This window comes from Podarcis erhardii (assembly GCF_964252035.2).
Source record: "Podarcis erhardii genome assembly, chromosome: 1".
In the NCBI taxonomy this organism is placed as follows: domain Eukaryota; kingdom Metazoa; phylum Chordata; class Lepidosauria; order Squamata; family Lacertidae; genus Podarcis; species Podarcis erhardii.
The window spans coordinates 128,572,793-128,586,559 of record NC_138497.1 but is presented as its reverse complement, the minus strand read 5'-3'; the positions used below and the strand labels follow the sequence as shown (position 1 = coordinate 128,586,559).

General features: G+C 42.7%; 1 protein-coding gene across 2 annotated transcripts in view; it reads left to right on the top strand.

Moving 5' to 3' along the window:
• Window positions 1-13,767, top strand: part of HYCC2 (hyccin PI4KA lipid kinase complex subunit 2) — a 46,042-nt gene that overhangs the window by 16,950 nt on the left and 15,325 nt on the right. For both annotated transcript variants that reach the window (XM_081879901.1, XM_081879900.1), the window contains exons 3-8: window positions 2,895-2,991; window positions 5,280-5,357; window positions 6,308-6,409; window positions 9,740-9,919; window positions 12,492-12,572; window positions 12,785-12,900. In XM_081879901.1, the coding sequence (XP_081736027.1) occupies window positions 5,307-5,357; window positions 6,308-6,409; window positions 9,740-9,919; window positions 12,492-12,572; window positions 12,785-12,900 (530 nt within the window). In that variant the 5' untranslated portion in view covers window positions 2,895-2,991; window positions 5,280-5,306. The remainder of the gene's footprint in view (window positions 1-2,894; window positions 2,992-5,279; window positions 5,358-6,307; window positions 6,410-9,739; window positions 9,920-12,491; window positions 12,573-12,784; window positions 12,901-13,767) is intronic.

The following is a 13,767-nucleotide window of genomic DNA, read 5'->3' as shown; positions in this document are numbered from 1 at the left end:
CCCACCAAAGTTACTATCCTGTAAAATGTTTATTAGTCTGCTGTGGGCTGGCAAAGGGAATTTTGGCCCCTCCTCCAGCAGTCCACTGCATTTCTAGCCAGGGGGACAGAGCGCTATATAGAAATTCTGTGTTTCTTTGCTATATGTGATTTATTGTCCCTCAGCCATATACTCAAATAACACACAACAGAACACACATATACACATCTCAGGATACACTGCAATAGGGGTGGAGGACTTGTAGCCTACATGTCTGTCTTGATCTGCCGGGGCCCACCTGTCAATCCATGTGAAGAACATACTGGCAAAGCAGAACTCTTCACCTATCCCTGTGGGTCAACTTGCCAGGTAGGTATGACTGCCCACGTTTTCAGTCACCTGGTGCCATTGTGACATCAGATGATTGACAGGTGGGTGACCTGCCTTTGCCTGTCAAAGTTGGCCTGTGTAAGGGGGAAGAGATAAAAGGTTCCCCAGCCCGGCACTGCAGTGTTTTGTTGCAGAGCCACATGTTTTGGTCTGACAACTGTGGCAGACCCTAATCTCCAGAAACCACCCCAATTCTTTCCAGAGTCCAGTTTGTTGGTCTGCTTATTTTTATTACTACCATACGCCATAGCCTCAGGAGACTCTCAAAGCAGCTTGCAAAAGATTTGCCCAGTGCTATCACATTTAAAACGAATTGCACATATGGCCAGAAGAATGGTGACAAGTTTATTCAGACAACATTTATCCCCTCCTTGTTCATCTTGATAGGCCTTCTGGCCTTGTGTTACAGGGCAGCAGACTTGCTCAGACTCTCTGAGGTGAGTGAGGCTAAGCACCTGCTCAGGCCATGATGAAGCCAAGTCTTTCCTTGGTCTTTCCTTTGTTTGATGGGAAATGGAAAACTAAAGTATCAAATCTTTTTGCAAATCTTGGTTGAGACAAGAACACCTTACACAAGATTAACCTCCTAATGTTAAGTTGTATGTTAAAGACATCTCTTGCATACCGTATTTTTTGCACCATAACACTCACTTTTTTCCTCCTAGAAAGTAAGGGGAAATGTCAGTGCGTGTTATGGAGCGAATGCCTGCGGGTGGCGGGGGGGATCTGCTGCAGTCGTGAGCAGAGGATCCTTGATTCCCCTTCCTTCCCTCCTCCGTGGTTACAAAGCATGGAGCCACATGGATCCTCAGGATTTTTTCATTGGGCTACTCCAAACTCACTGTCAGATCACATGTCTGTGGCCACAGCATGAACCACAAAAATCATATATCCACTATTTCGTTTAGAATATTTTTTTTCTTGTTTTCCTCCTCTAAAAACTACGTGCGTGTTATGGTCTGGTGCGTGTTATAGAGCGAAAAATACGGGTAATTTGTTTATTTAGATTATTTATACCTCTCTTTCTACAAATCAGTTAATCATGACACATGTCTTTACTTCTCTGTGTGTATTTGCAACAAGAAGCTGAAGTTGAATTTATGGTGCAGGATGACAGGCCAATATTTTCTTAATTTTGAAGTTTGACATAGCATTTCAGTATCTAATTCTTGCTAATATAAGTGGGTGGGATGGTGCTGTCTTGGTCATACAGTGGAAAGTGTGGCAGTTGGGAACAGCAATGTAGCCTAAGTTGCATACATATATCCTGAATGCATATATTCCTGCAAACCAAAATGAGATGAAATGAAATGATTAAGGCAATCAATTCTTTTGAGTGTGGGATTGCCATTTCACAGATGATTTTATATTCAACGTTTTGGCTCGAGTACTGATACCTCCCTCCACCCCCCAAAAAATAGAATTGGAAACTTGTTCTTGAAACGATTTGATATATTCTGATTTCTAGTTGCAAATTTTTAGATATTAAGCAAAGAACTGACACAGAGGACATTTTTTTGGGGGGGGGGGGGGAATTCCCTGTCTCGTCAGCTCTGTTAAAAGTATTCTGCCCTTGGTACAAATGTTCTATTTTTATACCGCTATATGTTTTCTATGTTCAGACACCATAAAAGGCTCATCTTGATGTCAAACTAAACCATGGTTTATCTTGATGAAGATGAGCTGCAATGAGCCATAATCTCGTGTCCTCATCTCCTCTTGCACTGTGGCCACAAGAATCTTTTCTGTTTCTGATTAACCAGGCACTTGCTTCATCTGAATGCAATGGACTGTGGTTTAATTTTTGCTATGGCTTGTTTGAAACAAGCCAACTTCAAGCCGTTAGTTATGTAGCTGGCTTGTTCAACCAGCCATATTTAATCTTAACTACAGTTTTAGGCTTTGGATGTAAAGCTAAACTGCAGTTTAATCAAAAACAGAAGCAAAAGCTTCTAGTCTTTCACCCTGAGGGAGGAAGTGAATGCACATGTGTGATGTTTGCTGTGGCTTGTTCCATTATAATAAAGTATGGTTTGTCATAATGTCTTAACCAGCATGGAATCCAAGAATCTGGGCATAGCTGTAGGCCATTGGAAGATTAAGTAACTCCCCTTTAATATTTGCATTATATGTGCAAGAGCTCTTTGTTATGCTCATCATTAGGCCTTTTCTAGCTGAGAATATAGTTTGATATAGCAGTTCGAAAGCACGTCAAAGTGCAAGTAGATAAATAGGTACTGCTCCGGCGGGAAGGTAAACGGCGTTTCCGTGTGCTGCTCTAGTTCGCCAGAAGCATCTTAGTCATGCTGGCCACATGACCCAGAAGCTGTACGCTGGCTCCCTCGGCTAATAAAGCGAGATGAGCGCCGCAACCCCAGAGTCGTTCGCGACTGGACCTAACGGTCAGGGGTCCCTTTACCTTTATAGCTTGATATACAATAATGTATGTATTCATGCTTTAACATAGTTTTCACTGCATTTTATTCATTCTTTTTTAAAAGTATACTGTGTTATGTTGTTGGCAGAGCTGGTGATTATTTGAAGGACTGGCAAATGTATTCCGAAGTGGAAAATGGCAGTATTCCACCAACTTCGTTAGAGAACTAACTTATCCAAACAGAGGTAAAGTGGAACATTATATGTGCTGTTAAATGTTTCATGTCAATAAGGACAAGTTAAACAATGATGACTTGGTAACCCGTAGTTTATTCTGGTGGTGTTATGTGATAGATATTCTCCAATTTTCTTCTGGTTAACTTTGCCAGTGTTTACAAAGGACCAGTTCATACATATGGCTTGATTTCTTCTCATATTATTTGTCTTGCAGTTGAATGTGTGAGCTTGATTTCATTGAAATTGCTGAGTTTGAGTTGATGTGCAGGTGATTTTTATCTATTGGGTTGGGTCCAGAGTTCAGCACTTACAATGGGACTGGTATGAGCTCTGTTCATGGTAGTTGCCTCTATGTGATTATCCAGAACACCCTTTCTCACCACATCACAGCCCAACTGGTACAGCCAAGTCACTTAACCCATAGATAATTCACAGGGGGTGGGGACTGCTCTGGGAAGGAGGTGAGAGAGGTCAGTTGCCAGACCCATTTTGCACACTTAACTCTAGATCCAGCTCACAATATTTAATCTACACAGAAGCAAGTTGCCTCTTGTTGCTGCAGCCGAGTGTTGAACATGCATATGTGAACCACTTTACAACATAGGAAATAGGGGCAGCTCAGCTAGTGGAAATCTTTTTTTAAATAAATATTTATTGAGATTTTACAAAATCATAACAAAATACAGCGAGAAAAAAGAAAACAGAAAAATACAAGATACAAAAAACAAAAAGTGGATAAAAGAAAAAAGAAAAAACCCATCTTTCCTTTTTTAACTTTAAAGCTCATTACCTTATTTCCTTGACCTCCTCACACCTCCCCTTTTTGTATTCCCATTTACATAATCAAATCAGCAAATCCTTGCCCTCTTTCACCAGCTAGTGGAAATCTTAGTACATGCCAAGAACGTAGAGAAAAGAGAGAATAAGAGAAGAAGGGGAAGCTCACAGGACCACAGAGGTCACCCTTGGGAAGAAATTCAGGGAAACAAAACCCCATGAAGAATAGGGACACAATGGAAAGGCTGTGTGGGCTCCGCATATGGTGGTTCTAAATCAGTGAGGTAACAGGAAGAGTCCATGCAGTTCTTCAGTCATGGCCAATTGAGAAGCTTGTAAATATTTATCTGGGTGAGGGGTTCAGAAAGGAATTGGTTCCATCTTGCCAAAACTCGCTATCTTTTCAACCTATTGTCTTAAAACTGGCATTGTTTTGATATCCTGTCTATCCCTTGCTGTTTAGTTCTCTTCCCCCCTCCTCCCTTCCCCTTGATATACGGTACATTATTCAGCCAAAGGGTCTGTAAATACTGTACAAAGATATATTTTGCTGAATTTCCAGTGTGAATGTGGCATACTACCAAGGAAGCAATAACATTAACACCTTGGCAAGATAAATCACAGAGGTTTCTTATGAACCAGCATTCTCTACAGTTCTTGACCTCTGCTTCTACTATCCTCCTTCCCCTCTACATATATATTAATTTATAAAGGAAATTCTTGTTTGTTTGTTTTTAAAAAACAGTAAAAGCAGCATTTGCCATTATAATCACTCTAATATAGGATCTCAATTATTTCTTTTCCCAGTCACTTAATAGTTGAGTTATCACATCCCAGACCTTGTGGCATAATTCTTCAAAGTGCTGTTTTCGACTCATTTTGAAAAGGCTTCTCCCAGCGCTTTCCTCTTGCAGGGGATCATCACAACTACACAGCAACAAATGGGAAACTTTAGTTTTATTACTAGTAATAGTACTGAGTGTCAGGCTTATTACAAAAATAAACTGTTTGTGAATGTGAAGAGCTGGTTTTAAGACTTGAAACACTTATTTCATGTCTGTTATTTGCTGAACAGAAGTTTCACAACTTCTCAGCAACAAATAGAGGAAATAGGTATGACAACTTTTTTTAAAAAAAAAACTTCAAGAGGCTTTTGAAAACTGTTTTCGTTTATTCCATGGCCAGGATTATCACTGGAGGATGCTATTGTCCCATGATACAGTTCAGCTTGTTCTGATTCTCTTTTCTTTGTCCTCTTATTTGGTAAGAGAACAAGCACAAGTTGTCTTGAAGAAGTATCTCCTTTTTTCTTTTCTTTTCTCTTCTCTTCTCACCCCACCCCCACTCTTCAGGCACTTAAAAGCGCAATCACATATTAATCATTAGAAAGAAGGTGAAGCTTAAAATAACATGCAGTTTGCTTGAGATAATATTGCACTATGGGACATTAGAAATCTTTCTTTTTAGTATACCTTGTATACTGTGCGCACTGTGCTTCATTGCTGCTTTCCCTTTCAAAGGTGAAAAGGAGTAAAAGTTGTAAGAAAATGCTTGGATCAGAACGTGGGGTTGTAGAAGAATGGCTTTCGGAATTCAAGGTAAGCAAATGTGTTTCTGTTTCTTTCTTTTTTAAAAAAAGTAGGAGTTCAATATGGGTATGTCTTTAAGTTAACATCTTATATTAAAAAGCTGACAGTACCTAACTACCGAAGGCTTTTCACCAAAACCAGACTAAATGTCTTTCCCTCTGCAGTGTTGGATGGTAGGTTGAGAGGAGTTCCCTACCAGGACAGACTTTGCTCGTGTGCTCAAGACATCGATTTCATAAATCATATTTTGTTGCATCGTGCAAAATATGAGCAGGCCAGAGCTGGACTGATACTACCCTTGCTGGTACCTTTCCCGGGAAAATCAGAGGCTCACTATGTCAGGTTCCTACTGGAAGACCGGACAAATGCTAGAACGTTAGCAGTGGCAAAGTTTTTATCGGTGGTTGCAAGAACAAATGAGCCCTATATTCTAAACAAAATGCTTGATTAACCTGGAGGCAGGCTGTATGATTTGTGTATTGATTTGTAATGATTTGTTGGGTCTCTGGACTGCAATAAAGATTGATTGATCTTTCTTTTTTATATAAAGAAGGTTGATATGTGTTGCAACTTCCTAGTGTAGCTGCTGGATGTAAGCTAGCATTGGGGCCCCCAAAAAACATTTCTCCCCACCACCTCAGTAGTCTGTTGCAGTCCTCTTCAACATTGTCACAAACAGGGCCTACTTTTAACTGAAACACATATTCGGGGACCCATTTCCTAATCTCTTACCATATATTTGCATGGTGGTAATGCAACCCACCTTGGATTAGACCATGACCCACTAGGGAGTGGGTCCTGACCTGCCAGTTAAAGACCAGTGGTCTGTGGAGTGCATGGAGGATCCAGGCCTGGATTGCCTTAACAGGATTGGGGCCAGTGCATTTCTTTCTTTCTAGTCAGAGAGGCCAGTGTTTATAAGCCACCTATTCTTGACACTGCTGTATTTCTTCTCCTAGGCATTACCTGAAATGCAAATATCCAGTTATGCAGCAACACTTCACCGGAAGAAAGCATTGGTTCCAGCTCTTTATAAGGTCATTCAAGATCCAAATAATGAGGTATGAGACAGCCAAATTACCCTTAATACAAATAATGTTGTTTTTAAGAGCTTCCTAATTGCCGTTCCATTACCTAACTAGTACGAGCAAAACTCTGTTTCCATCTTTCCTGCATTAGTCTGCTTCAGTGATCTTTGACAGTTACAGAATGTTCTCCAGTTGAGCACAACCAAATTCAGAGTATTTTATCGTATTCGACATTGCTGCATTCCACAAAAGAGTTCTGTAAAATAATGGTTTCTTCTTACACCATTTTTATTGACTGATAAGTTAATTATTGGCAAATTGTCATTTTAGAACTGATTATTTGTACAGTGTTCCTTGGTAGACAATATATATGTATATTTGCTTTCGTAGATTTTCACGGGTACAGGAATGCAGGTTTTGGTGTCCTCGGGTGTCTTCCCGTGTAAAAGTTGGGGTGTCTAGGCGACGTTTCGACGAGGTCTCACTCGTCATCTTCAGGCTGGTGCTTTCGGCTTCTTGTTACTGGAACAGAGCAGGATCTCAGTGTTTGAGTTCCTATAAATACTGTAGAGGGGGTGTGGTGTATAGCCTCCAATGTTCTGGGCAGAGAGGAAGTTCCCAGGCTAGTGTGCCTTTTCTTCTTTTGTTCCTTAATTACTTGAGAGATATCTTGAGTGATTTCTTGAGTGATATCCTGAGTACCACTTAGGTGGGTCATTAGGTGTGGATTAGTTGTTAAAGTCTTTGTGTCTTGACCTCTTGAACTTTGTGAAGAGTTTTCCTGAGAAGATGGCTGTACTGTACTTAGTTGTGCTCTGGCTTGGCTTCGTGTATAGGGGCGAGCTGTGGTTTTGTGGCTTGTGTCAGCCAGATCTGTGTAGGGATTGCAGGGGGGTGCAGCATCCGGAGGTGCCACCATGGATTGGCTACTGGATGGTGTCTGTAATTCATCTGTGGAGAGGGTCTGGGTTTGGGTCTGGTGTGGTTGATTGGTGTTGGCGTTCTGTGTGCCTCTGGATCTGGTGTCAGTTTTTGTGGGGAGGGCTAATTTCCAGATGTCTGGCAAGCGGGATGTGTCGTCACGCTTGTTCATGTTGTGAGGGTGTTTCTCTATCTCGATGGCTTCCATGATTATTCTCTTGTGGTGATGTTCCGTGTTAAAGAGCAATTTGGAATCTGCAAAATTAATGGCATGGCCCTCCTTCCTTATATCAACAATGGCATGGCCCTCCTTCCTTATATCCTTATATCAAGGGCACTACAGATAAAATTAGCAAAATCCTCCATAAACACAATATCAAAACAGCCTTTTGCACCAACCAAAAAATAGCCAATATCCTCAGAAACCCCAAGGATAAAATCCAGTTGGAAAACCAAGGGATCTATGAAATACCCTGCAAAGTCTGCCCAGCCACGTACATTGGACAAACAAACAGACGAATAAATGCACGTATCGCAGAACACAAGAATGCCGTCAAAAAAGAAGAAAAAACTTCCTCTCTTTTCCAACACATGAAAGAAACAGGACACGAAATTAATTTTGCAGATTCCAAATTGCTCTTTAACACGGAACATCACCACAAGAGAATAATCATGGAAGCCACCGAGATAGAGAAACACCCTCACAACATGAACAAGCGTGACGACACATCCCGCTTGCCAGACATCTGGAAATTAGCCCTCCCCACAAAAACTGACACCAGATCCAGAGGCACACAGAACGCCAACACCAATCAACCACACCAGACCCAAACCCAGACCCTCTCCACAGATGAATTACAGACACCATCCAGTAGCCAATCCATGGTGGCACCTCCGGATGCTGCACCCCCCTGCAATCCCTACACAGATCTGGCTGACACAAGCCACAAAACCACAGCTCGCCCCTATACACGAAGCCAAGCCAGAGCACAACTAAGTACAGTACAGCCATCTTCTCAGGAAAACTCTTCACAAAGTTCAAGAGGTCAAGACACAAAGACTTTAACAACTAATCCACACCTAATGACCCACCTAAGTGGTACTCAGGATATCACTCAAGAAATCACTCAAGATATCTCTCAAGTAATTAAGGAACAAAAGAAGAAAAGGCACACTAGCCTGGGAACTTCCTCTCTGCCCAGAACATTGGAGGCTATACACCACACCCCCTCTACAGTATTTATAGGAACTCAAACACTGAGATCCTGCTCTGTTCCAGTAACAAGAAGCCGAAAGCACCAGCCTGAAGATGACGAGTGAGACCTCGTCGAAACGTCGCCTAGACACCCCAACTTTTACACGGGAAGACACCCGAGGACACCAAAACCTATATATGTATATATATATATATATATAGGGCTGGGTGTTCATCAGTATGCGGATGATACCCAGCTCTACCTCTCTCTTAAATCAGAACCAGTGAAGGCGGTGAAGGTCCTGTGTGAGTGTCTGGAGGCGGTTGGAGGATGGATGGCGGCTAACAGATTGAGGTTGAATCCTGACAAGACAGAAGTACTGTTTTGGGGGGACAGGAGGCGGGCAGGTGTGGAGGATTCCCTGGTCCTGAATGGGGTAACTGTGCCCCTGAAGGACCAGGAACGCAGCCTGGGAGTCATTTTGGACTCACAGCTGTCCATGGAGGCACAGGTCAAATCTGTGTCCAGGGCAGCTCCATCTGGTACGTAGGCTGAGACCCTATCTGCCTGCGGACTGTCTCGCCAGAGTGGTGCATGCTCTGGTTATCTCCCGCTTGGACTACTGCAATGCACTCTACGTGGGGCTGCCTTTGAAGGTGACTCGGAAACTACAACTAATCCAGAATGCGGCAGCTAGACTGGTGACTGGGGGCGGCCACCGAGACCATATAACACCGGTCTTGAAAGACCTACATTGGCTCCCAGTACGTTTCCGAGCACAATTCAAAGTGTTGGTGCTGACCTTTAAAGCCCTAAATGGCCTCGGTCCAGTATACCTGAAGGAGCGTCTCCTCCCCCATCGTTCTGCCCGCATGCTGAGGTCCAGTGCCGAGGGCCTTCTGACGGTTCCCTCATTGCGAGAAGCAAAGCTACAGGGAACCAGGCAGAGGGCCTTCTCGGTAGTGGCGCCCGCCCTGTGGAACGCCCTCTCACCAGATGTCAAAGCGATAAACAACTACCTGACATTCAGAAGACATCTTAAGGCAGCCCTGTTCAGGGAAGTTTTTAATGTGTGATATTTTATTGTATTTTTGTTTTTTATGTAAGCCGCCCAGAGTGGCTGGGGAGGCCCAGCCAGATGGGCAGGGTATAAATAATATATTATTATTATTATTATTATTATTATTATTATTATTCTTAATATAATCTCTGGGGTGTCTGTGCTGGGGTTCTTTGTCTCCTCTAGCTTCTGGAGCCTGTCTGCCACCAGCTCTTTGAACTCTATCGTAGTTCTGAGGTTCGTCTCAAACGGTTTACGCTGCAGTTCTTGCCAGAACTAATCTGGGTTTATCTGCGTCTTACTGCCAGCAAAGACAGACAGAGTAATGGTTGCATTGAAGCCCTGCTTTTGGGGATTTACAACTTGGTAAGTAAGACTGATGAGAAAATGCTTGAAAAGTGCTTTGAATTTTCCCATCAATATAGAGTAAAACAAAATCAAGACACACTCTTTCACGACAGGCTATAAAGTTTCCAAAACACCTTGGACTATTTTTACAAGATCAACTCTTATTAACAATTAGGGAGTGACTTCCCCCACCCCAACCTTTTGGGTAATTCTCTAAAGGAGTGCATATCCTCCTTCTGTCTTTGAAGTTTAGTCCAGACCTAGACAGGGTGATTCTGGTTAGTACAACTGCTGATGTAGGAAAAGGAGTTCTCATTTCCTTGGATTGGGTTGCATTCCCTTGAAATTTTTAATAGACTATTTTGACCCTTTTACAACCTCTAAAGCAGCTCTGTATGCTTTAGCTGCAGGGAAACTCCAGTTGAAAGAAATGGAAAGGATCAGAGCAGTTAGTGTAAGGAATTCTTAAACAAATAATAGGCATTTTAAGGGTTTTATTGTAATCTTTCTACTGTGGATTTTATATGGAAACCTCTCTGAAAGTTGTCAGGGCAAACAGCTACGGTGGATGATTCCTTGAAAGCAAGGAAGTGCTTTTGGAAAGTTCAGCCGACAAATAATGTTTTCACCACAGTCTATTATTTTTGTAACAGCCTCACTTGTTTCTGTTCCATTTGCTAGTCATTGGCTTTATAGCCTTAGATACTTAAGATGTCCTAGTACCAAGGTATCATCTCATCTCATATATGAGCTTGCCTTCTCAATGGGATCAGTTGCAGAGGCTTTCCTTTGCACCTCACCAATATCAGAGGTGTGATGGGAACATGGTGCTCATGTCTAGTTTTGGGGTCCTGCCTCATCCCCTTTCTGACTGATCAACATCTCATGAATAACATTCGTTCCTGGCACGTATTTAGCTTGCCAAGCTGATGGTGCTTTCATTGCCTTTCCAGAGGACTTTGTCTAACAGATTGGCCAGTTCCGTCTTCTGGATGGGATTGAGCTCTCTGAAGGTACAAGTTTGTAGTTTGGAAGTGCTCTTGGATCCATCTCTGACCTTTGAGGCTCAGTGGGCTTCAGTGGCTAGGAGTTCCTTTTTCCAGCTACATCTAGAGAAGGATAGCATACCCACAGTAATTCATACACTGGTAACTTCAAGACTTGCAATGTGCTCGATGTGGAGCTATCTTTGGGCCTGGTTTGGAGGCTTCGCCTGGTACAGAATGTTGTGGCCAGATTTTGGTGGGGACAGACCTACCGCCAGCGCTTGTACCAGTGCTTGAAAACTTGTACTGGCTGCCCACGTTCTATGCAACAATGTTCAGCGTTCTTGTATAGATTTACAAGACTTCCCAGCTGAGATTAGACAGGGACCTGACAAAGACTTTTTTATTCCAACAGCCCTTTTCAGGAAGTTCTCTGTTTTGTCATTAACTTTAATTGATTTTAGCCATGGTATGCTTCAATTTTTTTTCATGTATACCACTTTGACATTCCAGTGACTAAGCAATATTTAAATAGATCAGATAACTAAATTAAACTAAATCTAAAAAAATTACACCCTGTCAGAGCAGCTTACAATCGGACAGTCTTATAATCTAAACAGATGTGGCACACAAGGAAAAAAGAGTTGGAGGGAGGAGAGGAGAAGCAAGCTCAGCCGCTAGTTTTTTAATCACACTATATATTTCTTTTTACATAGAATTTGTCTTTCTAGTGGAGCAACTCTTCCCTGGAAAAACTCCCCCCACCCAGCACTGTTCATTAGATCTGGGAGCAGAGCAGGTGACAGTATCTGGGCCAAGAAGGCAGGGCTGCTTTTTGAGTACTTTTATCTGTTTTTCCCTGCTATCTGCTTTTAAAAGTTTAATTACTTGTTCTCCCATTTTAATGTTTTTAATATTTGTTGTAAGCTGCCCTGACTTAAATGGGAAGGTGGGGTATAAATAAAGGTAAAGGTAAAGGTACCCCTGCCCATACGGGCCAGTCGTGTCCGACTCTAGGGTTGTGCGCCCATCTCACTTAAGAGGCCAGGGGCCAGCACTGTCCGGAGACACTTCCAGGTCATGTGGCCAGCGTGACAAAGCTGCTCTGGCGAGCCGGCACCAACGCAGCACACGGAAACGCCGTTTACCTTCCCGCTATAAAGCGGTACCTATTTATCTACTTGCACTTAAGGGTGCTTTCGAACTGCTAGGTGGGCAGGAGCTGGGACCGAACGACGGGAGCTCACCCCGCCGCAGGGATTTGAACCGCCGACCATGCGATCGGCAAGTCCTAGGCACTGAGGTTTTACCCACACTACCACCCGTTTATACCCCACCCGCGTGGGGTATTAATATTAACCAGTAAACAACATAGGACTTGCAGAACTATTGAGCAAAGGCTTACAACAACTAACAGTAAAATTGTTGAAAACAGGCTGCCACAATTTTTGCCTGGATATGTTGCCTCCATATAGGCCTGGTTTTTCACTTGAAAGGCCGCATTGCTTGCCTCAGAGCAACCTTGGCTAATGACATGTACATTTGTTAACAAGGCATTATGATTCAAGGTAACTTGGTTTTCCGATATCTTTCTTTTCATGCAGGAAATTGCTGACAAAGATGGGAACAATAAAGTTTTATCTTTCACCATCCCTTCCTTATCCAAGCCATCAATTTACCATGAGGTAAGGGTGTGCTTGCGCTGCCAGGCAGTTGCAATTTTAAAAAGTTTAGGCATTTCATTCTAAGAGAACTCTAAAAAGTAAATCTTAAAGCACCTTCTACACTTCTTGGTATATTGTAATAGGATGATCCTTTTAAATGCTACCATCCTATGTTTCCTCTCCTTCCTTAACATCTGTGGTGCCTTGAAGTTTAATGTTTCATTTCTCCACAGCCATCTACTATTGGATCCATGGCTTTGACTGAGGGAGCCCTATGTCAGCATGACCTCATCAAAGTGGTTTATAGCGACCTTCACCCTCAAAGAGAAACATTCACTGCGCAGAACAGGTAAGTAGTTGATTCACCAGAGGGTTCACTACCAGTCTGTCAACATCTTTGTAAGATATGAAGAGAAGTTTGCTTCCAGGTTTTGGAGTCTGAGATAGTTAAGCAGAGCAGAAACTGTTCGATATCTCTGGACAGTGGGCATGTTCTATTGCAGGGGTGAGGGATCCTTTTCTGACTGGCAGGCTGGATCCTAATGTCACCAACCCACTTCAACGTGGTGGTGCACCCACCTGTCAATCCCCTGAAGTCATCATGGCATCAGGTGACAAATTCAAAAGGGCTTGCAGCCAACACTGATTGGTACCAAAAGCAAGTCCCTTTGAAGGTGTGCTTTAAACGCCTATCAGCTGATTAGGACTGACAGCTTGCCTTCAGAGGGGCTCACTGTGCCAGTGCAGTTTGAATTGAAGTCGATTGAAATGGACAAAGCGGGCTTGTAGCAAGCCCTTGAAAGTGCGCTGTCAGTTGTGGTGTGGGACTCCCTAGTTTGGCCTGTCCCGTTGGGACTTGCTGTCAGCACCAATCAGAAGCTATCAGAAGTGCACTTCAATTTCCCAGTTGTTCATTTGACGTCTTTATAGGTGTGTTGGCAGCTGGTGGTGTGGTTTGGGGAAAAAAATCCATGTGGGCCAAATTAGATGGGTTGCCATTTCTTCCTGCCTGTTCTAATGGGTGCCTTATAGTATACAATTTCTTCTGAATGCTTTTATTTAATTGATATTAGACTGTGCCCCATGCCTTTGTAGAAGTTTGTGTAATTATAAAATTGTTAAACTTTAATATACAGTAGTACCTTGGGTTACAAACTTAATTCGTTCCGGAGGTCTGCTCTTAACAGAAACCATTCTTAATCTAAGGCGTGCTTTC